Here is a 22,332-nt window from a genome sequence, read left to right as displayed (position 1 = left end):
CCCCCCCCCTTTTTTTAAAAAGATCGAAAAGCACCCATTTTGGCCAAATGCCCAAGATTTTATAGAGAATGTGTCTGAAGGTCAAAGTAGTTAAATACCTACAGCCGTACAACCTCTTAGAGTTTACAGAGATGCAAAATCATGAAACTGGACTTCCTATCCAGTGCATTTTTTTGACTACAAAATGTTGATTTGATTTTCCATTTTGAAAGACACAGAAGTGATCTGTGAAATGGTGATTAGCACGAGGCAGCCCCAGGCAGCCCTGGAATGCTCCATGGTTCAAATGCCCGAGACCAGATGGAGGTCCAGAAGTGGATGACTCAAAGTTTATTAGTTTTGCCACCTGGGCAGTACAGCCGAACCAGCTGCCATAAGGCAGTTCCAATTTCAACAGAGCAGTAAATGAACATAAAAGTGAGTGTAAATCCCAAGAATAAAGTAAAGGAGAATGTCTGCTGCTGTAAGGAGATTCATCCAGGCCGAGCCCTCTTGATAGGCCTTGAGGGAGGCAAGAAGCCATGCCAGGGAGAGGGCAATGACAGGTCGTGGCACGGAGCCCTGAAAAACCACCCCTGAGTTGTTCCAGGAGCCAGACTTAGTTTGGGATATGTTCAACTTACTGGCTTGGGAGATTCCCAGTCACACCTGATGATCCAGAATGGGGAAAATAAACCCATGGTATATGTGGAATATCCTGATTATGTTATGGGGCCAGAAGCTTTTTTTTTCTGGAAACTTTGGAAAATTTTTATTCGGTTGCCTTTCCATAGTTCACAGCCCTTGGGGGCATGGGTATTCGTGAGAACACAGGCTCCTCGTGGCGGGTCATCGGGAATCAAGTCATTATCCTCATGTTATCCTACTATGCTATTGAATCATTGTAGGTTTTCAAGATATGTGTATGAAATACTGCAAGAGTCAGAAGCTGACCCTAAGGTTTTAGATGATCCCTTTAAGAGATCTAAGGCTTTTGAAACCTGAAATAGGTATAATAATGAAGGTATGGGGTTAGGACTAATTTGAGAGAGGTACAGCAGTTTTTGTTTAAATGAGGACAATTCACGGGGAATTTCAAAAAGTCAAATAATTTTGATTCTCTGTGTCAGTAAGAATGCTTTGGGCAGCTGAACTGATTGAAACAAAGTAGAGGTTTATTATTGTTATTTTTTTCATGAAATGAGAACTTTAGAGGAACCTGGCTCATGGCTGGTTCAGCTGCTCAGGGATGACACCAGCTCTTCTTTTTGTCATCCTGACAGAAAGCAAAAGGACACGGGTGAGGAGGGGAAAGGAATGTACTAGATGCTGATGTATTTTGATGTGGTTTTGATGCTAAAGGCTGGACCAGGGTTTCATCTACTGGGTCGACCTCCATCCTCAGTTGATCTTTAAATTTTATTTTTTAAGTTAATTTATTTATTTTGAGAGATACAGAGACAGCATGAGAAAGGGAGGGGCTGAGAGAGAATCCCAAGCAGGCCTTGCGCTGTCAGCACAGAGTCCAATGTGGGGCTCAAACCCATGAAACTGTGGTGAGGCAAAACCAAGAGTTGGATGCTTAAACCGATTTGAGCCACCCAGGCACCCCTGTCCTCCAGTGATCTTTCTGGGAGCTGAATGTTATTCATACTTAGTCTCAGGCAATAATGTAATACCGTTCTATCTTTCTTTGCGTGATGAAGGCATGGTGGCCTGTGTATTTTCTTTATTTTTTAAATGTTTTTATTTATTTTTGAGAGACAGAGAGAGCACAAGTTGGGGAGGGGCAGAGAGAGAGAGGGAGACACAGAATCGGAAGCAGGCTCCAGGCTCTGAGCTGTCAGCACAGAGCCCGATGTGGGGCTCGAACTCAGGAACCTCAAGATCATGACCTGAGCCAAAGTCGGACATGTAACCAACTGAGCCACCCAGGCATCCCTCCTGTGTATTTTCTAACCTATTTGGAGTTTCTTCTCTCTTTTACTTTCTTCTGCCCTGACATGAAATGAACTCAAATGAGAACTTTCACAGTATAACCTTCTGTTCGTAATTGTGGGTTAACTACCTTTTTTCCCCCCTCCTCTGGTAGGTGGCCTGTCTGACCCAGGTAGCTGCTAATTATCTGATTGCCCAAAAGGAAGCAGAACGATGGGGCACAGCTCATGGCAGTATTGTTCCTTACCAGGTAAGAATAATACATACAACATAGAGTTGGGCAACTGTAATCTGCAGTTTCGTATGATATGAATTTGGGAAATTATTTCCCTTGCTAAGAAAAAAAAAAACCTTTCAGGATACTCTGTTATGTATCTTTGTCTGACTATAACAAGGTTCTGTTGTTCACTTTAAATTCTGTGTTTTGCACATTTCTTCATCAGAAGATTAGTAACAGGACACTTAAATGGATCAAAGGAACTTGCTGAAAGTGAGTGACTTTTGGCCACACATGATGGTTTGTGTTTTTTTCACCCCAAAGAAACACTGATTGTAGCCATTTTATAAAGCATGGTTTGTTCACCATGTCAGTTATAAACCAAATGTTACCTACCCCAGCTGACAATAATATTCTCACAGGGTTGGAGTAAAATGAAAACTCGCGTGTGACGGATCTTTATTTTCAGAGCAAAGCAGATGGTTCAGGAACTGCTGTTCTTTATTAAGTGTCTAAACTTGTCCTTAGAAATTCTTGATGTTGGCTAGTGTGAATGAATATGTGAAGGAATTGTGATCTTTCACAAATAAAATAAGAACAGAAACTAACTCTTCTTCCAAACCCTTAACCTTTGCTTAGCTTCGTAGTATCATTTCTCATTGTATTTACTAATATATTTGTTATATCTTCTCTAATACGTTTAAGAGATAGAGGTGTCTTTTTCATCACCATATCCTTTCTCACATCCAGCAGAAGTATGGACTAGGCACCATGTAAATATCTATTGAATGAAGGAGTGAAGTTTACTGTAGCCATTTCAGTGCTAATGGCCTTGACAGAGCATGCAGAAGTCCGCATTTTGCATTTACCAGGAAATCAATCCATCAACAACTGCTACTCATCCTTTTAGTTTTAAGAACATTATTTCCTTCAGCAAAACTAGCTTCTTTTCCATTTCTTTTAATACCAATTTGAGCAATTCAGTGACCCAATGTGAATCTGGAATTTTTCGCTTTCTATTTCTGTGTATCTTCTCCTTGTCCCTGAGGCGTTACTATGATTTCCTTGTAGAAGTGCCTTTTGGCGTAACTACAGTAGTGGAGACATTTTCTTTTCTTTTCTTTTTTCCTTTTTAAGTTTTTATTTATTTATTTTGAGAGAAACAGAGACAGTGTGAGCTGAAGACGGGCAGAGGGAGAGGGAGAGAGAGAGAGAGAGAGAGAGAGAGAGAGAAAGAAAGAAAATCCCAAGTAGGCTCCACACTGTTAGCACAGAGCCTGACATGGGGCTCAGTCTCATGAACTGTGAGATCATGACCTGAGCCAAAACCAAGAGTCTGATACTTAACTGTCTGAGCCACCCAGGTACCCCTGAAGACATTTTCTTGAGTGCCTCCCCTTTTTTCTTTAGCAGTGCTTTTATGACCACTGTTAGTGACATTTGGGTTCCCTACTTCTTAGCCCTCTGTGGCTAAACTTCTAGCCAGACCTACCAAAAGCTGCATTTTTGAACTTTTTAGAGATCATCAAATTCAGCCTTCTCACTTCTCTGATAGGCAACTTGATACCTGGGGCGTCTGGGTGGCTCAGTTGGTTAAGCGTCCGACTTCAGCTTAGGTCATGATCTCACCACTCATGAATTCAAGCCCTGAGTCGGGCTCCATGCTGACAGCTCAGAGCCTGGAACCTGCTTCCGATTCTGTGTCTCCCTCTCTCTCTGCTTCTCCCCTGCTCACCCTCTGTCTCTCTCTCTCTCTCTCTCAAAATAAATAAGTGTTAAAAAAAAAAAAAGGAATTTGATACCTGTATTGAATAGATGAATCCCAACTCTGATCTGCTCCTTGTTGACTAGTCTTTCAGATCCTGCTACCTTTGACAGGAGAGTGCTGTGGTTCCAGTTGCTTCTTCTATTCCAAACCATACCCTCTCCGTCAAACTTGCTCATGGCTGAAAGGTTGCCATCAACTAATTGATACTTATCACTGACTGTGGAGATCCATCTCAAAGGCATTTTAGCAGAGGGAAATGTTGGAACCTGTGGGAGTTCATCACTAATAATGGAAGGCGTATTTTTAGTTTTTGGTGTGTGGAGAAAGCATTTTTGACTCGGAAGGCTTTATAGTATAATTCCAAATCATATCACATAGGGATGTGTTCACTGTGTTGTAGTGTAAGGTTTACAGTTTATTTTTTGATTATTTTTTTAAAAAATGGAATGTCTTTTAAAGATATATATTTTTAATGTTTTATTTATTTATTTTTGAGAGGGGGTGGTGGGGAAGGGCAGAGGGAGAAGGAGACCGAGAATCTGAAGCAGGCTCTGTGCTGACAGCAGTGAGCCTGATGCGAGGCTTGAACTCACAAACCGTGAGATCATGACCTGAACTGAAGTCGGACGCTTAACCAACTGAACTACCCAGGCGCCCCAGAAAAAATAGAATGTCTTTTGAAAAAGTTTTGTATATTGGGGTGCCTGGGGGGCTCAGTCAGTTAAGCGTCTGACTTTGGCTCAGGTCATGATCTCACGGTTCTTGAGTTCGGCCCCACTTGGGGCTCTGGACTGACAGCTCAGAGCCTGGAGCCCACTTCCAATTTTGTGTCTCCCTCTCTCTCTCTCAGCCCCTACCCCACTCGTTCTCTGTCTCTCTCAAAAATAAATAAACATTAAAAAAAAAAAAAGTTTTGTATAGACCTTGGCTGTCCTTCCTGTGCTCAGGAGTCTTGAGTATGCTGTCAATTATTTTACTGTGAGGTAAAAAGAAATTTAGAAACTTTTGGCTTTTACTAGAGTAGGTAAAGGATATGGGAGACTCTGTGTGTGCATGTGTATATATTCTTTGAAGACAGAAATGTACTTTTCCTGCCAGAATTGTCCCAGTCACATAAAGTGGATACTGTGCTTATTTGATCTAGTTGATTGCAGCTTTATTATCTGTAAGAAATAAGAGAAGATCTACTAGGATCTTTCCTCAGGAACTCAGAATTCATCTGTTTTTTCTTGGTAGAGGACCGGTTCAGCACTGTGATTAAGGAACAAATGCAAATTCAGCTTGAATGAAACCAGCATATTAAGATGGATCCTAGATATGTTTCTAGACCTTGGTCTGTTTTTAATTTTTAAAATAGATTTGGGAAATATTTTTATGGGTGAGTGCCAGGATAATTATAATTCAGTTTTCTAGAATAATTATAGCTTTGCATCTAATTTGAGTTGTCTGCGTTTGGAGCTGAAAGTCTATAATGGAAGACCCCAATGGTCTCAGGAATTAGTTAGGCACCCTGCTCACTCTGCTTAATTCTTGTTGAACCCTATCTGAAAGATCACAGACCTTGAATGCATGGAATGTAAATTTCTGAAAAGTAAGGATCCTTCATTTGTGTGTTATTTTATGTACCCTCAATCCTGAACTTCTCGGGTTGATTATCCACTTGTGTTCATTCTTCCCTATTCTTCAACTGCCAACTTTCTGAAAATGAGTAAACCAAACAAAAGTAGACAGAATTGAGATAGTCATTCTGCTACTTGTTGAATAGATTTGGTGGGTGCTTTTCTGAGAATTCAGATTTTTAAAAAGTGGATTTCAGTGTTTCTTTTGTTACCATTACCATTGGGCCTTGCCTCTGAGAAACACCTAGCCCAAGGGGTTAATAATTACATAATGCTGATGCGATGCTGATGATTTTTAATGCATTGGTATTAGTCCAGTGTTTCTCAGCCCTTCAAACATTTATATTTATAAAGACAGGAGGGTTTTGGGGGATGGGAGAGAAGAGTGCAGAGAAAGCAATTGGCTGGTCTTCAAAAAGAATATGTTTTATTGTGTAATATGGTTATCAGTGGGGCCACTGCACTTTACATACATGCTTAACATCATAATCCCCCTAATTTCATAACCCAAGTGTATCCAAAAGTCTCTCCCATATTTCTTCAACATGCTAGGAGCCTGTATTTGTATGTTCCCCTCTGGTTTCCAGGCTCATGATCCTTACTGACCCCTCTCCCTCTCTCCAGAAGATTCATTCACACATATACTCATGAAGAGAGGAGACTATACTGAACATTTTCAAGGAAAAGGGGGAGATTTTATAGATGAAACTTATACAGTCTCTGACAGGAAGTCTCACCTGTCTTAACCATATCTTTTGGCTGCTACTGGGGAGTTTCACTATCTTGAATAGCATAAGAATCTCCCCATCTTTTCTGTTCCTCTTTCTCTCCCCTCTTCTTTTCGGAGACCAACGAACTTCTCTACTCTTATACAGAATTATTGTGCTCTGTAGTGCAAGCACAGATCTTTGGGTGGCCATATCTGCCCTAAATGCTTAACAATGTATTGCTACTGTGCCCTAAGGAGCATGCTGGTATATGGATCTAACAGAAGCCCACTGAGCTCCCTCTGGATTCCTGATAAGACCATCTCTCTCCCAGTCCATACTACCAGCAGGACTTGGGGATGCTCACAGAGTTCTATGTGCTTCCTTGTGGGAAAAACCCACAATCTCTTCAGCTACAGCATTGCCTTCATGATTAGTATGTACTGCCACAGAGACCAATCTGGGGAATGAGACAACCACAATTACCTCCTTCCCTTAAAAGAACACCAATCCCATCATCCTTTACACATTTGCCTCAATCACCACCAGGACTCCAAGCCTTCCAGGCTATGTGTTATCACCCGCACAATTATTCTCACATGGCTCCGTTCATCTCTTCCTTTGACCCAGTTATTTCTTCTGTTAACAGTCTTGGTGGCTTTACAATCCACTTAGATGACCCAAGCAACATCCTGGCATCTCATTTCTTTAGCGTCCCATGGCCCTTAATGATCTTTTCCTGTTTGCACTTGACTACCACTCAGGTATTTCTCAAGCTTTAACATGCATATGAATCTCTACATAGAAATCGTAAGATGCATTGTCTGATTCCAGGTGATATTGATGCTGCACTATGAGTAATAAATGACTATATTCTTATTGGTAACTATACCGTCTCCTTTGTATTCAAGTGGCAAAAGCCCACTGCTGATTAGACTTAATGCTCCTTTCAATCTGCGCCCACACTCAAGTAGCGAATATGGCTAGAGGAAAACACAGCTACCATGTTGACAAGCTCCCTCTCCATTCACCACCATTTTTCTCAAGTGGTCCCTCATCCTTACCCACAATCCTGGCACACTATTTACATATTTATTTTCTCTCTCTGAGATGACCATTTCACATCTCTGTCCTCAGACCTTCCCCCATCTCCTCATCCTTAGCCAAAGATGGTCTCTTATTTCACTGAAAATTGATGCGATTGGAAAAGAACTATTTCATCTTTTCTTTGCCATGCCTCCCCAGCTCCTGAATGTGTTCCCATCTATGGTTCACTTCATTCCCTCCTGTCACAATGAATGAATTGTCCCTTTCCACATTTTACCTATTTAAAGGCATTGCCCCTGTACTTTATCTCCTCTGTCACCTGCATTGTGTATCTGTGGGTAGTCATGTGATCATGTTCCTCACCTTAAAAACCCCAGCAACCTTCCTTAGACCCCCAAGGCATCTTTTTCCTTTTACCATCCCATTTCTCTGTGCTCTTGTATTACAGAATTCCTCAGAAGAGTTTTGGGTGGTATCTGCTGGGAAGAAGGACTACATCATCTAGTTTGCAATATCATTTGTACCTCACAGGCAAAGAGATTTTACAGTCCTCAGTCCTCAGCCATTTGGGTGCTGTGGAATAGCTCAGGGAAGTTGACTTTCTGAGCAGTTCATTAATATTACTCTTTTTATGCTTTTTCTTGAGGCTTTCAAATGTAGGGCCTTCAAAAGAAACCTTTCCTCTAAATGGCCTGAGAATTCACATGGCAATTTCTTTTAAAGCTTCCTTTTTCTGGAGTACCCTCTAAACCAAGAAATTGAAGAAAACAATTATTTAGATGATTAAATAAAATCATGTCTCCTTTTCTTCAGTTTGGGCTCATTCAACCAAGGAATAGAGCAGGAAGCTTGCTCTGTTATTTCTGGTATGGACATTATACTGTATATTTAATTTGGCACAAGCAGAGACTCAGACAGGCAGTAAATTCCAAGTTTGAAGAGATGCAGTACTTTGCTATCATTCCTTAGAAAACGTTAAAATGCTGTTAAATCATAACAGATTAGGTAACCTTGGGAATCTTTTTTTTTCGCCCATGTTAAGATTTTGTAAAAAGTGAAAATGTAAATGATATATATCTGTCTCTTCTTGTGTGACTTTTTTTTTTTTTACCATAGTCACACTAAAGCATTCACTGGAATTTGAAAGTATACTTTAAACAGGCATATGATTATATTGCGTATTTAATTTCATTGATGTATTAGTAAATAACAGTAAAATAATCATGCTGGCTTCCATTGAAACAATGATTATATATTATGTAAATTATATAAATTTTTATATATTCATTATATAATAAATAATATATAATTATATGATAAATTTACATAATATATACTTTATATAAATTATATATATATACTCACATATGTAAAAGTTATATATATGTAAATATGTTGATGAAAGGGAGACCAAGAGAGAGAAAGCAACTTTGTTGTGGCCATTGGTAGAAAATCCGAGACCCTGGTTCAGAACCATGGTTTTAATATTTCTAAAACTTGCTTCCTTTCCCTCTATATTTAAACTAGTAGTTCTTTTGGTGCTTGATACATTGTGGATGCCTGTCTTTTAGTTTCTTTGATAGATGGTAGAATTCTTCTCATATTTTTCCATCATCTTGACAAATGACCTATTTATTATGATTCTGGAAGGCATCAAACCTAATAAATGACATTGAAGTACATTTGAATTTTGAGCTATGGGGCAATTAATGGTAGGTTTCCATCATGTTTTCAACGTATGCTTTCAAATGACTCTTGATTTTTCAGTTAAACCGTTTCTTGAGCCTCCAGTGGAATAGGCAGTGTTTTAGTTCTCGAAGGCTTCCAGATGAGGAAGAACTCGGCCTTTGATTTCAAGGAGGTCAGAAGCACTACAGCAGGCATGGTTGGGAGAGCTTGAACTTGGGAGTCAGACCAGGTTTCGTAACTTGGCTCTGCCCCTTATTGACTGTGAAATCTCGAACAGGTCTTTTGATATCACTAGTGTTAGCTGCTTCCCACACAACAAGGTGATAATGATAGTAGTTTCCATGTTTGTCTGAAAGAATTAAATGGAATAGCATACGCTGGATATTTGCTGCAGTACTAGACTCTTGTAAGAATTCAGTGGAAGGTGGCTCCTATTATTACTTCTGTAGTTGAACTTATTACTTTGTGAAAGTTTCTAGGAAACTACGAAATAATCTCTGTGAAAGCTATCCATGGCAGTGGAGGGGCAGAGTAAATAAAGAATAAAGATACATAGCCGAATTTCTTTCATAATGGAATTTCTACTTTAATTTGTTTCTTTCTTTTCAAGATGGAAAGGAGAGCAACATGCTGTGGTATTTTTGTTTGTTTTAGAAAACAGAAAACTGTTCTTAGATCTTTTGAAGAAATTGCAAGTTGTACCACTGCCAAAATGTACCATTCTTTTTTCCCCAGTTGTATTGAGGAATAATTGACATACATTTCTGTATAAGTTTAAGGTGTACAGTGTGATGGTTTGATTTACACATATTGTGAAGTGATAATACAATAGATTCAGCTAATGTCCATTTTTTCTTGTAGTTGCAAAAAAATAAAAAGAGAAAAAGAAAAAAGGAAAAAAATTTTTTTTCTCCTTGTGCTGAGAACTCTCTTACAACTTCTTGAAAGAAATCTAGTTTGAGAATTTACTCTCAACAACTTCTTGAAAGAAATATAGTTTGAGGAGAATCATATATCGCAATATCATTGAGTTGTCAAGGGGAATAGGGCTTCTTGTTTATCGAATTGTCTGGTTAATTGAGATTTAGTATATATTCATAGTTAGCAAAATGAAACATGACAAAAATGATTTTCAGAAATAATCTCTGAGAAGCCCACAAGATGAGAACCTATCTCTATAAAAGTTACATTTCCCTTTGAGGGCCAAAAATTACGGTGATTTGTCCTCCAGTTTTAAAAAGTGAGAGAATTAGAGAATATTTTAAACATCTGTTCTTGTAATCTTAGATTGCAATGAACTTTGATAATGTTTACCCAGTAAAAAAATACCTGGGGATTTATTTGAAACAAAAGTGCTGGTGATAGGAAATACATTAGATTGCATCTCTGAGGTTTCTGAAAACTTTTGGATTACTTAGTAGTGACAAGTTAGAATATTCAAATGTCTGTCTTTTTTTTTTTTTTTTTTTTGGGTAAATTAAGGCATGAATTATCTGAATATCTCCCACATCCTTTATTCTACAGCTTTTGGCAAGGTAGCTTTGGAGTATTTGCTATAAAGCTTATGTGTGTGCCTCAGTTCTTATGAATTTTGGATTCTTGTTAAAGCAAAACAAAAATTTTTATTTGGAGATTCTGGTTACTTTGAAGCCAGTTGGCCTGGACTTTGCCACAGTCCTAAGAATATAGGTAATTGGGCAGTCCAACAGGCAGATAAAATTAGGGCAAATATGCCAGCTACTGGCATAATAGTTGCCACTCTCTGGGCTTCTCCTTAGAAAAAGTTCAGCTTTCTTTAGTTTAAAATAAAATTCTGAAGTTTAAAAGAAATTTGACAATATGATGTTTAAGGAGAGCATATTGCACAAATAATAAATGTAGTTATGACTGTTCAAAAACTAATGTGCTTTTTAAAAATCAGAATTGCCTCCAATTGACAAATACAGTCTTTTTTTTAAAAAAAATATTTATTTCTTTAGAGAGACAGAGAGAGAGGCAGGGAGGGGCAGAGAGAGAGGGAGAGGGAGAGAGAGAATCCCAAGCAGGCCTCACGCGGTTGGCACAGAGCCTGACATGGGACTCAGTCTCACAAACTGCAAGCTCATGATCTGAACTGAAATCAAGAGTGGGATGCTTAACCGATTGAGCCACACAGGCATCCCAATATGGTTTTTTAATGCATTTTACTAAGAGGTAAAATAGAAACACAAGGACAGGCAATGTATTTTAAGAAATATACCTGAAATTCATTTAGGATTTTATCAACTTCTCTTGCATTCTCAATATTCTCAATATATAAGCAGAATTGATGGGATTGTATGTTGTTTATACCTATCAATTTTGGCTAAAATTTGATGGTGGGAATGCAAATTGGTGCAGCCACTGTGGAAAACAGTATGGAGGTTCCTAAAAAAAATTAAAAACAGAATTATCATGTGATCCAGTAGCTCCTACTGCTAGGTATTTAGCCAAAAACAATGAAAACACACATTTGAAAAGATATATGCACCCCTATGTTTATTTCAGCATTATTTACATTAGCCCAGATATGGAAGCAGCCCAAGTGTCCATCCATAGATGAATGGATAAAGGAGATATGGTAATAAATAAATAATGGAATATTACCATAAAAAAAATGAAATCTTGCCATTTGCAACAACATGGATGGATCCGTAGGGAATAATGCTAAGTGAAATAAGTCAAAGACAAGTATACAATTTCACTCGTGTGAAATTTAAGAAACAAAACAAGTAAACAAACAAACAGAAAAAACCAGACTCTTAAATACAGAGAACACACTGGTGGTTGCCAGAGGGGAGGTGGTGGGGGAATGGGTGAAATACATAAAGGAGATTAAGAGTATATTTACCTTGGTGAGCACTGAGAAATTTATGAAATTGTTGAATCATTTTACTCTATACCTGAAACTAATATAACACCGCATGTTCATTATATTTGAATTAAAAAAAAGAATAATAAAAAAAACTTGGCTAAAATTATCCAAGAGAATTAAACACCATTTTGAATAATATTAATAGTCATTACTCTTAATAATATATTAATAGTTATAACCATCACTAGAGGTAACATTTATTGAATGATTACTCCATGTTAGTTATTAACTACTTTACCTATATTAATTCAGTCATCACAACAACCCTCTGAAATATTGCTGTTGTCCTCACTTTCAGATGAGGATACTGAGGCATAGAGAGGTTAGGTAACCAACTCGCCCAAGGTCATATGCAAGTAAATGGTGTAATAGGATTCTAACAATAGGCAGGTGATGCAGGGCTACTTACTGACACTGGCATGTTATTTCATTTTCTGTCTTTGTCCCACTTTTGAGGAAGAATTATGTGACATTTTCCTCTACTTACTTTTCCCCTTTGGGACTGCCAAGAATAATTGAAGATGTAGAAACAATTCTGTTGTTGACCCATCACAAACATCCTTAATTATGACTTAAAAGCAGATTTCCATCAGGAAATCAAGTTGTACATCTTTTGAATAAATCCTTTGATTGCAGATGCTGAAACTATTAGAATCATAGCTAAGTCAAGTTCTAGTGAAACAGATATTTCTAGCTCTGTCTGTGGTAATGAGAACAATATTGTCCTTGAGCGATATGGGAGCTTGGGATGGTTTGAACTGTTGTGAGACTCACAGTTTCTGGTTTTCAAACTGTGTTTCTGTGAGGGTAGTAGCTGGGGTGGGATTTGGGGTGAGAAGGAGTATTTAAGGCCTGAAGAGGAGTATTTAGAGTATGGGAGGGGCAGGCTGGGGAGAAATCAGATAGTTAGATCTCCAAGTACTCTAATTCTATTTCAGCCAAAACAGGTCCACTTTTCTTTGTTTGAAATAGGAATCCCACTGCTTAAAAAAAAAAAAAGATTATTTGTCTTGGATCAATCTGTTTGTACTAAAGGATTCTCCTAGACTAGAAAGTGGGTTTTGTACATGGTTCTGTGTGTGTTTGGGGAAAGAGAGACTGATTTTCCTCAATGTTGATGGCTCCTAGCACTGTGGCCTAGAACCAAAGGGTTTCATCTAGCTGAGGAGGAGTCTGAGTGGGGCCTGACAGATCAACTGGGTGACAGAGCTCATACATTACCTTACAGCTAAGAGTCTAGTGTGGGTGCTCTGCATGGAGGTCAAGGCTCTTTGGCTCAGATAAATCACATAGGACTGGGTTCTGGAGACAGTTGGATTTGGATATAGTCACACATCCTGTTCTGTACTTAGGAATGTCCAGGCAAAATATTGTTGAAATTCTGAGGAGGTGTGCTTAGTGCCTAGACATTACCCCAATGGCTTCCTGCTCAGGTTTGGGTTACCTGAGGGAAAAAGAACTGAGTTCTGATATGGTTCAAATTACTATTATAATATAATTTGATATTGAGCAAATAAAATAATAACAATGAAAGAAAACTTACAAGATGTTAAGTTCTGAAGTGAACCTGAGACTTGAGAAAATCATGTCACAAATAAATATGGTTGTGAAGTAAGCTCTTTTCCTTCTTAGTTTTGTTGGTGGTATTTAGGATGAGGAGTGTTGGCCTCAGGACTCTGCTCAGACAGGAGACCATAAGTGTGCAGGCTGAGTTGGGCGAATGAACCAGGAACTTAAAAAAAATCATGGTAATAATTTATCTGACCTAATTTTAACCTGGAAGTGATGATTCTCAAATGTCCCTTACCTCTTTTCTTTCCTGAGGGTAAATGCAGGTATGAACTGTTCTAGGTCCGTGCCACTCTCTTAATGGTCCATGGAGTAGTGGCATCAGCATTACCTGTAGCTTGTTAGAAATAATAGATTCTAGTCTATTCTACTGAACCAGAATCTGTATTTTAACAAGATTCTCAGGTGATTTCATGTTCATGTTAGATTTTGAGATGCCCTGGTCTAAAGTACATGTAAAATACTTTCGGTCATTGTATTATGTGTCCACTAGATGTCACTCTTGTAACCTGATAATGGGATGGCACTTTTCAATGGGGACTTGAAAAAAAATCTGTGAATAATGAGCACATTATTAGGTGATTTCCTCCCTATCCTTAGAGCTACTGATATTCACATTGATTATTTTAGGTAAAACTACCTTTCTTTTTGCTTCAAAGTCCTGGAGAGAGATTCCTGGAAGTGATTTTCATTTTGTTGAATTAGCACTCATGCCTTCTGTCTCTCCCTCCTCAAGCCCCCTGTTGCTTGGGCTAGTTCTGTCATTATATAACCTTAGCACAGAATATACTGCACTTGCTCTGAATGACTGGCTTACCGAGAGAACAGAGAGCAGGTTTGATTTCTGCAGAAGTGATTGGGAGCAGAAAGGAAGCAAGGCTGTATCCTGAAATTAGCATCAATCTCTGTGTGATTGTTGGAGGAAGTGTGGACCTTTCTGAATTCTCGGGGTGTCTCCAGGGTGGTTTTACAAAAAAGATCAAGTTCACTTCTGCTTAGGAGGAAGTGTCCCAAGTGTAACCTTTTGGGGTGCTAGTTCCAGCCATGCAGATGGATGTAAGGGACATTTACAGGTAAATTTTACTGTAGAGTAAAATCCATAGGGAGATGATATACTTTCAGAAACATATGAGGCCCCTAGGACAAGTCCTGATAACAACTGGTTAGGTCTGCATATTAGGAAAGAGGGTGAAAAGGTTAAGGACTATGCTTTAGAATATCCAATTTTTTGCCGGATGCCCAGCTTGAGAAAAGTTAGTCTTGAAATAAATCAAACCCTTGCAAAACTCTCTTCCCTCTGAGTCTGATGTGGTTTTTCATCTGTTTCAGTTAACAAGGGTAGCAAACGACTCATAAAGTAGCAGGTGTGTGTGCGCGTGCACTTGGGTGTGTTTGATGAGCACGTATATTTCCTCTTCTTGGTCTGTGGGAGGGTCATTTAATTTGGTAATATCACCAAACGAATGCAAAATGTTTAATTTGATTTCAGTCAAGTGAATATTCTTATTGGTATGAAAACAATATGGTTTTTGCTTAAATATAATTTTTCTTTTGTTCAATATAATTAAAGTGGCCATAGTATTTCTAAGCTTTAGAATCTTTTTGGCAACATCATTTACAATGATGTGATTCTTAATGATGAGGAACAAAAGTAAGCATTTCAAGCATTTTACTGAAAATCAATTTCATTTTTAAAAACAGAATCTAAATTATGGAAAGCAAGCCTAAAATGCTTATTCCCATTCTAGCCATGGTTTAAATTTCTACATCTGCAGCGATAGCATTTTGCACCACCATCCCTTTTACTGTTGAATTTCCTTCTGTCCTTTGTTTTTAATTGTTGCTCTTGATGCTGTCAGATGTAGAAGCATACTTTAGATGTATTATTTAAAAGCATGGGCTTTGGAGTGAGACAGACCTTGGGCAAACTGCTTCATTTCACTGAACCTTAGTTTTGTTTGTAAAGTAGAGATACTATTACCTGCCTTATGGGTGGTGGTGATGATTGAGCAAGACAGTGCATATGAAGTATGTGGCATAGGGGTGCCTGGGTGGCTCAACGGATTAAGCATCAGACTCTTGATTTTGGTTCAGGTCATGACCTCACCATTCATGAGTTCTAGCCCCGCGTCTGGCTCTGCCTTGTCAGCACGGATTGAGATTCTCTTTCTTTTCTTCTCTCTCTGCTCCTACCCTGCTGGTGTTCTGTCTCTCTCTATCTTTCTCAAAGTTAATAAATAAACTTAAAAAAAGTTAAGTGTGTGAAGCATAGAGTCAGGCACATAGTGTAGTAGATGGTAGCTGTTATCACCATTTTTGCATCCATCCCACAGCCCCCAGACCTGTGGCTGGTATCCCCATCTCTCCTGTTAAAATCCCTGCACCAACTGTGGCAGGAGCCCCTGTCCCTATACTTTTTCTCTCCAAGTCAAGGAAGAGTCTTGCTTTCCTCTGCCCAGCCGATGTGCATGTGGTGGAGGTGGGGCAGGGAGCAGATGACGAGGGTGGTGGAGCGATAGAGCAGGTGTTGGCCCAGGACTGCAGGGAGGAGAGAAGTCTTCCTCACAGCCCATACTGGAACTCTTGGTAGACATCTCCCTCAGGGTCATAAAATGGTGGTCCCGTTCAGCAGAAAATTGAGAGGACTGTTAGGATCATCAGTGCATCCACAGGACAGGCTGGCCTGGCCCATGACCCTGTTCACCAATTTAAACAATGCTTTTAAAGCAAAACAAAAAAAACAACAAACAAAACAAAACAAAACAAAAACCCTTGAGATGCAAACTGCCAAATCTCAATTGAATTTCTGTAACATATGTTTCAGCTCATTTGCTCTTTCTTATCTTAACTGCTTTGGAATGACTTTTTTGGTCCTGAAGGATCTCTAGACCTTGGGGTTACTGGAACATTACCTGGTTAGCAGCAGACTCAGAGAGCTGCTGTGCAGAAGTCTGAGGAGATACTTCATCCGAGAACATCCTTGTAAGAGTCTTTGCAATTCCATTGTAAGCCGCCCTGTGGTTTCATTTGATAATATCCTGTTGATGAAGAACAATGGAGATTTTGATGTAGCAGTAGCTGTAGGAGTGTGCTGCCTCAAGTAGAAGAGGATTTAAAATATTAAGAATTATGAGCATGATGTATCTTAAAAATACACTCTCACTCTTTTTGTTTCTTTGCTAGACTTTTGGAATCTGCACTGGATTTTTTTACATAGTGAATCTTAATATGTATTTTCAGTAGTTTAAAATGCATGCTCAACAACAACAACAAAAAACCTTAAAAAGGGCATGGATCATTCTTTCCCCCTCATCATATCATTCTTGTTTCCATTGCAAGGAGTCAAGTCAGTAAGTTCAGTCCAGTTCAAAGAAGAGGGGGTAGGGAGCAAAACTTATAATGGTGTTACTGTGTAGATTGCAAAAGAATCTGAGGTTTGTTCAGCAAATATAATGGTGCATTGAGGTGTTGTGTTAATGTGGGGGGCCAGAAAATGAGCTCTGTGTGTAGCAAATCTGTTAAGTGGCAGTTTAGAGTTTAACCTAAAAATTGGGAGAAAGTTGATAAGTGCACAGGAAGCATGAGACCCAATTTGACACAGATCTTGCTAAGGAGATGGTGGTGGGGTGTGGAAGGAGGGGTCGGAGGAGAAGGGATTCTGGCATGTTGGATGAAGATGGGATGGAAAAACTGTCCATCCATCGAAACAGAATTGGTACTTTGGGGGAAAAGCAAAGTCTCACGTATTTAAGTGCATAGTGGATATATAAACTCTGGAAGTATAAATAAGAGTGGATGGGGCGCCTGGGTGGCTCAGTCGGTTGAGTGTCCGACTGAGGCTCAGGTCATTACCTCGAAGTTCATGGGTTCAAGCCCCTTGTTGGACTCTGTGCTGACAGCTCAGAGCCTGGAGCCTGCTTTGGATTCTGTGTCTCCCTCTCTCTCTGCCCCTCCCCTGCTCATGCTCTTTCTCTCTCAAAAAATGAATAAACCTTTATTTTTTTTTTTAAAAAAGAAGAGTGGATAGAATGATTGGTAGCAAGTAAGGATCCCAATTCCATTTTTTCCCCCCTCCTTAGGCTTGGTAGAAGGAGGAAACTAGTAGGAACTGGTGAAAACTGGTTACAACAGGGTTAGGGAATCCATGGGAATATTAGGGATGGATGAACTGATGGGGTTATAACATTTTATGAGCAGAAATGATGAAAGCAGAATAAGTATAATAAAAACAGTAAACAAAAGTGTACAAAATAATGCTGGGTAAATACATTCTGTGTGGATGAGAAATTCATGCCCAATAATAATATATTTAGGGACACTATGGATCCTAAACTTTTTTGTTTGTTTCTTAATCCCTGTGAGAAACTCTGAAATTCTTTCTCAGAAAAGTCCACATTCCCATAGACATGTGTGGTTTTGCCTACGATTTCAGGAGCTTCTCAGACTTCCCAGCACCCATTCCTGGACCGTGGCTAAGATTCCCCACTAAATGCCAACCAGATAGGGTAAGGATATTGAAATTCTATTGATAACAGTGGAGAATTAGACCAAATAATAGTTATGAGGGAAGTCATACCCTAAGATTGGAAGATCTCACACAAATATCTGTTTCATAAGGCAAGAAGTTTTGAAATTAAGGAAGGAGAGAAATTATACTGGCCTTGAGCCTAAGATTAGACAGGGATTAGTGCAGGAAATTATCTGTGACTGTTGTAATAATGCTCACAACTCAATTACATTCAACCTTCTGAAGGGGAGTAAAAGACGAAAAAATCCTGTCACATTATTATTCAGTTCTAGAGAATGGAACTATGATCAAATCAATGTGTGCATGCAGTTAACATTGAAAGTAATATTTTAAAAAGTCTGTAACTTGTAGGAAACCTGGAAATGCTTTAAGCACATTAATGGAAGGGCAGGGAAATATGTCACATACCAAAGATTAGGAGTTTATATAAAAACGTTTGCATCCATCTCATAAAGTGTAAAAGAAGCAAAAGTGGGGGTCGGGGGAAAGTAGGCAAAAGATTGTGCCAGTCGAGAACAAGGAAGGCCTCAAAGTGTGACAGGTCAGGTGTAAATAAGTCAGGTTGTAAAGGAATTCAAGAAACAGCACAAAAAGGACTCTAATCCAGAAATAAAAGCTTTTTTATACATGAAAGGCAGAAGGTCAACTGGGGAATCAATAGGACCGCTTGATGATCAGGATGCAAAAGATGTGCTCCCGGGGAAGAAAGGAGATCTGGAGGCTCACTGAATTCTTTGCTTTGGTCTTTGTTGAAACATAGACATTTCCACTGTCATCACGTCTTTTGAAGCAAAGAGGCGAGAGATGTAGTATGAGATCAAATGATGGTAGGGGAACAGGACGTTCTACCTGCTTGGCATGCCAGATATGAGTAAATTGTTGAAACTTTATGGCATCTGTTATAAAGGTCTGAAGAAGCTCAAGGGAATAAGTGACCAAAGTGCAAGATAAGCTATTGCATGTATTCTTCAGTATTCGTGAAGTCTACTCTTGTTTCATTTCTAATGGAGAGGCCCTAAAGTCTACCGGTGAAGCTCACTCATATTGGTAAACTCCAGAAGTTAAGGGATCATTGGCCACTTAGTGTAATGAGTGGAGAGGAGCATTCTGTTTCCTAGAACATGTCTGAATTGGTTGAGGAGGTTCATAAGCACCAGGAAAAAAACAAAAACAACAAATGTGATTTGTTTAGACTTCAAGGAGTCAGTTACAAAGTTTTACAACAAAGCTATTCCAAATCGTGTTACCATGGTTAGAGAAGGACTATTTTGTCACACATAGGTGTGAATAGAGGAAACAAAAAGTAGGATGTGTGAGCCTGCTGTTGATGGAGACGTGTAAACAGTGAGGCCCCTCCAGGGATTTCTGCTGGGGCTCTTTATTAAACATGTTTATAGATAATCTGGAAGAGTAAGTACACCATGAAATTTCAGAGGGGGCAGGACTGAGCTCTTTTGGCTGGTGAAATTAAAAAATCAGCACGAATGAGCTTTTGAAAGATTGTATAAGTGGAGAAGAAAGTGGCTGGGAGGCTGAAAGTGCTGAAAGTACTGGGAGAAGTGCTACCCATTTATGGAGAAACCAGAGTAAACTCGTAAAATTTTGGGCTCTGAATTATTTAGAAACCTGCTTTCATTTAGAAGCCAGAAAAGGAATTTGGCATCATTCCTTTCTGAGTAGCCCGTCAGAATGTCTCATCCTTCTGAATAGGCCGGCAGAATGTTGGGAGATTCTGAAAACAAAGGTACACGTGAAGCCAAACCATTGTGCCTATGTATTCTTTTGGTTTTGACCCTCCTATCTCAAAAAGGCACATGACAGATACCTGGTTTCAAACCCTGACACAGTCCTCAAAACACTGTCATGAAGACCAAATTAAATAACATGTATAATTGCCTAGAACCATGGTCCATGGCAAATATTGAATGCAGAGTCCCAGAGGGGGCATGATGAGATTAGATGCTCTTCGTTGGAAGAAATCATTCAGTCTGTCACTTGGTACAGGATATTCCATCCCAGATGCTGATCCAGCTTCTCTCTAACTCACCTACAAGGAACTCGCTTTAAAGGAAGATGATTTAATAATTGTCACTAAGTACTTTATACTTAGTTGAAAGCTACCTTTCTGTAAGTTATAGAACAACAGAAAAGAAGGACCTGAGACATCACTCCTTGTTTTCTGAATGAGGACCAGGAATATAGGGTGAAATCAAATCTCAGGAAAGTAAATGAGAGACAAATGACCAATTTCTGAACTTTGATTTTTCAGGAGTGTAATCAATCATAAAGTTCCCGACACACAAGCTTACACATCTCTGTTTAGTTGGTGATTACTAGATGCTTAACTCAGAGTGGTGGGCTCTGTGGAAAGTGTATAGACTACCTGGGATTCCATTCTCAAGAGTCTTTAAAAAAAATGCTGGGCAACCTATTACCGATGTTGTCACTTTCCAATCCCAGCATATTAGAAGTTAATAGAAGGTCCCAAAATCTTAACTGTTGGTCTCCCTCAGTCTTGAGAAGCAATGTAGCCTGAAATATCTTGCTGTTTTTAGAAGCGTGGCATATAAGAAGCTTTCTAATATGAAGTAATCACTGTTGATAAACATCTTTATTTTGTTTGTTTGTTTAAAATCCAGGCTAAGCTATGGAGTGAGTTTCATAGTTATACCCAAATATATACATCTATATCAGCATTTCACTTTCCAGTTTATCTCAAAATGTTACTCTAATTCATCTGTTAATTCCTAAGATTATTATTGTTATATGTATTAGAAATTTCTATTGGCCCATGAACTCACAGCTATTATAATTACTTGCAAAATATAAATTAATTTGCGTACTAGTGAGTCATGATATTTATCTATAATAATTACCAACATGCCACCTCACAGAATGTTTCTGGCCAGGGTGATAGAGCAAATTAGGCAGACTTGGGACCTGAATCCAGATTTTTCCAAAGCCAAGAAATCAGAAACCTCTTTGAAACCGTGCCTTGTGTTTCAGTCCTAGAATCTTTTGGAAAAAAGATAAAGGAAAAGGAACCATAGAGATCTATGTAGATGATGGCATTTCACCAGAAGAGTGAGAAAGGTCTTCATATAGGAAATGAAGTTTGAGGGGCGCCTGGGTGGCTCAGTCGGTTAAGCGGCCGACTTCGGCTCAGGTCACGATCTCGCGGTCCGTGAGTTCGAGTCCCGCGTCGGGCTCTGGGCTGATGGCTCAGAGCCTGGAGTCTGCTTCCGATTCTGTGTCTCCCTCTCTCTCTGCCCCTCCCCTGCTCATGCTGTGTCTCTCTCTGTCTCAAAAATAAATAAACGTTTAAAAAAAAAAAAGGAAATGAAGTTTGATTTAAATATTGAAGGCTGAGTAGAAGCTTGATAAGTGAAGAAGAGAGAATGGGGAGAAGAGGGTTTGAGTATTTGAAGCCTGTGTGTGTACAAGGCATGGATCGACGAATGCGTCCAGGTGACTTCCCATTCGTTTTCTTCCCTGTAGAGGGATGAACACTGTCCTATGTCTGGTATTATCAATATCATGAATGCTTTTAGCCTTGTACATACATGTATGTCTTCAAATAATACATAGTACTGTTTTAGGTGCTTGTAAACTTTATATAAATAGTATCATACTGATACATCATTTTGAAAATTGCCTTTTTTTCTTTCAACCTCATTTTTATAAGTTTTATCAGCATTAACACATACAGTTCTAATACATTTATTTTTAATGCCCTGTATTATTCCATTCCATCAGTATGGCACATTGTTTACCATTTACCTGTTGAAAGACTTCTGTACATTTTTGTTGTTCATATATCTGAAATTCTTTGGAATCTATACCTGAGAATAGAAGTGCTGGGTCATAGATATTTGTATCTTCAACTTTGCCTGTATTATATAAATAGATTTTCTAATATTGCATCAGTTTTTGGATTCCCAGGAAAACCCATTGATTTACTGTATTGTTTTTACATCTTTATAAATTTATTTTTCTAGAGTTTTATGTGGGACTGTTACATCTGTTTTACATTATAAGTAAACTGGCACAGAACTTCCTTTTGTCATGGTACTCGTGTGTGTGTGTGTGTGTGTGTGTGTGTGTGTGTGTGTGTTTTAATATAAATCTCATAATGAGATAGAGGGGGCACCTGTGTGGCTGAGTTGTTTGAGTGTCCGACTTTGGCCCAGATCATGATCTCATGGTTCATGAGTTCGCACTCCGTGTTGGGCTCTGTGCTGACAGCTCAGAGCCTGGGTGGAGCCTGCTTTGGATTCTGTGTCTCCTGCTCTCTCTGCCCCTTCCTCACTCATGCTCTGTCTCTGTCTCTCTCTGTCTCAAAAATAAATAAACATTAAAAAAATTTAAAAAATGAGAT

At 39.0% G+C, this 22,332-nt stretch overlaps 1 protein-coding gene across 6 annotated transcripts in view; it reads left to right on the top strand.

The window, feature by feature from the left end:
* Positions 1-22,332, top strand: part of SUGCT (succinyl-CoA:glutarate-CoA transferase) — a 747,074-nt gene that overhangs the window by 181,928 nt on the left and 542,814 nt on the right. For all 6 annotated transcript variants that reach the window (XM_042914509.1, XM_042914495.1, XM_042914503.1 and 3 more), the window contains one exon: positions 2,072-2,167. In XM_042914509.1, the coding sequence (XP_042770443.1) occupies positions 2,072-2,167 (96 nt within the window). The remainder of the gene's footprint in view (positions 1-2,071; positions 2,168-22,332) is intronic.

Source organism: Panthera leo, chromosome A2 (genome assembly GCF_018350215.1).
Source record: "Panthera leo isolate Ple1 chromosome A2, P.leo_Ple1_pat1.1, whole genome shotgun sequence".
NCBI lineage: Eukaryota > Metazoa > Chordata > Mammalia > Carnivora > Felidae > Panthera > Panthera leo.
This window is presented reverse-complemented; position numbering and strand designations above follow the sequence as displayed.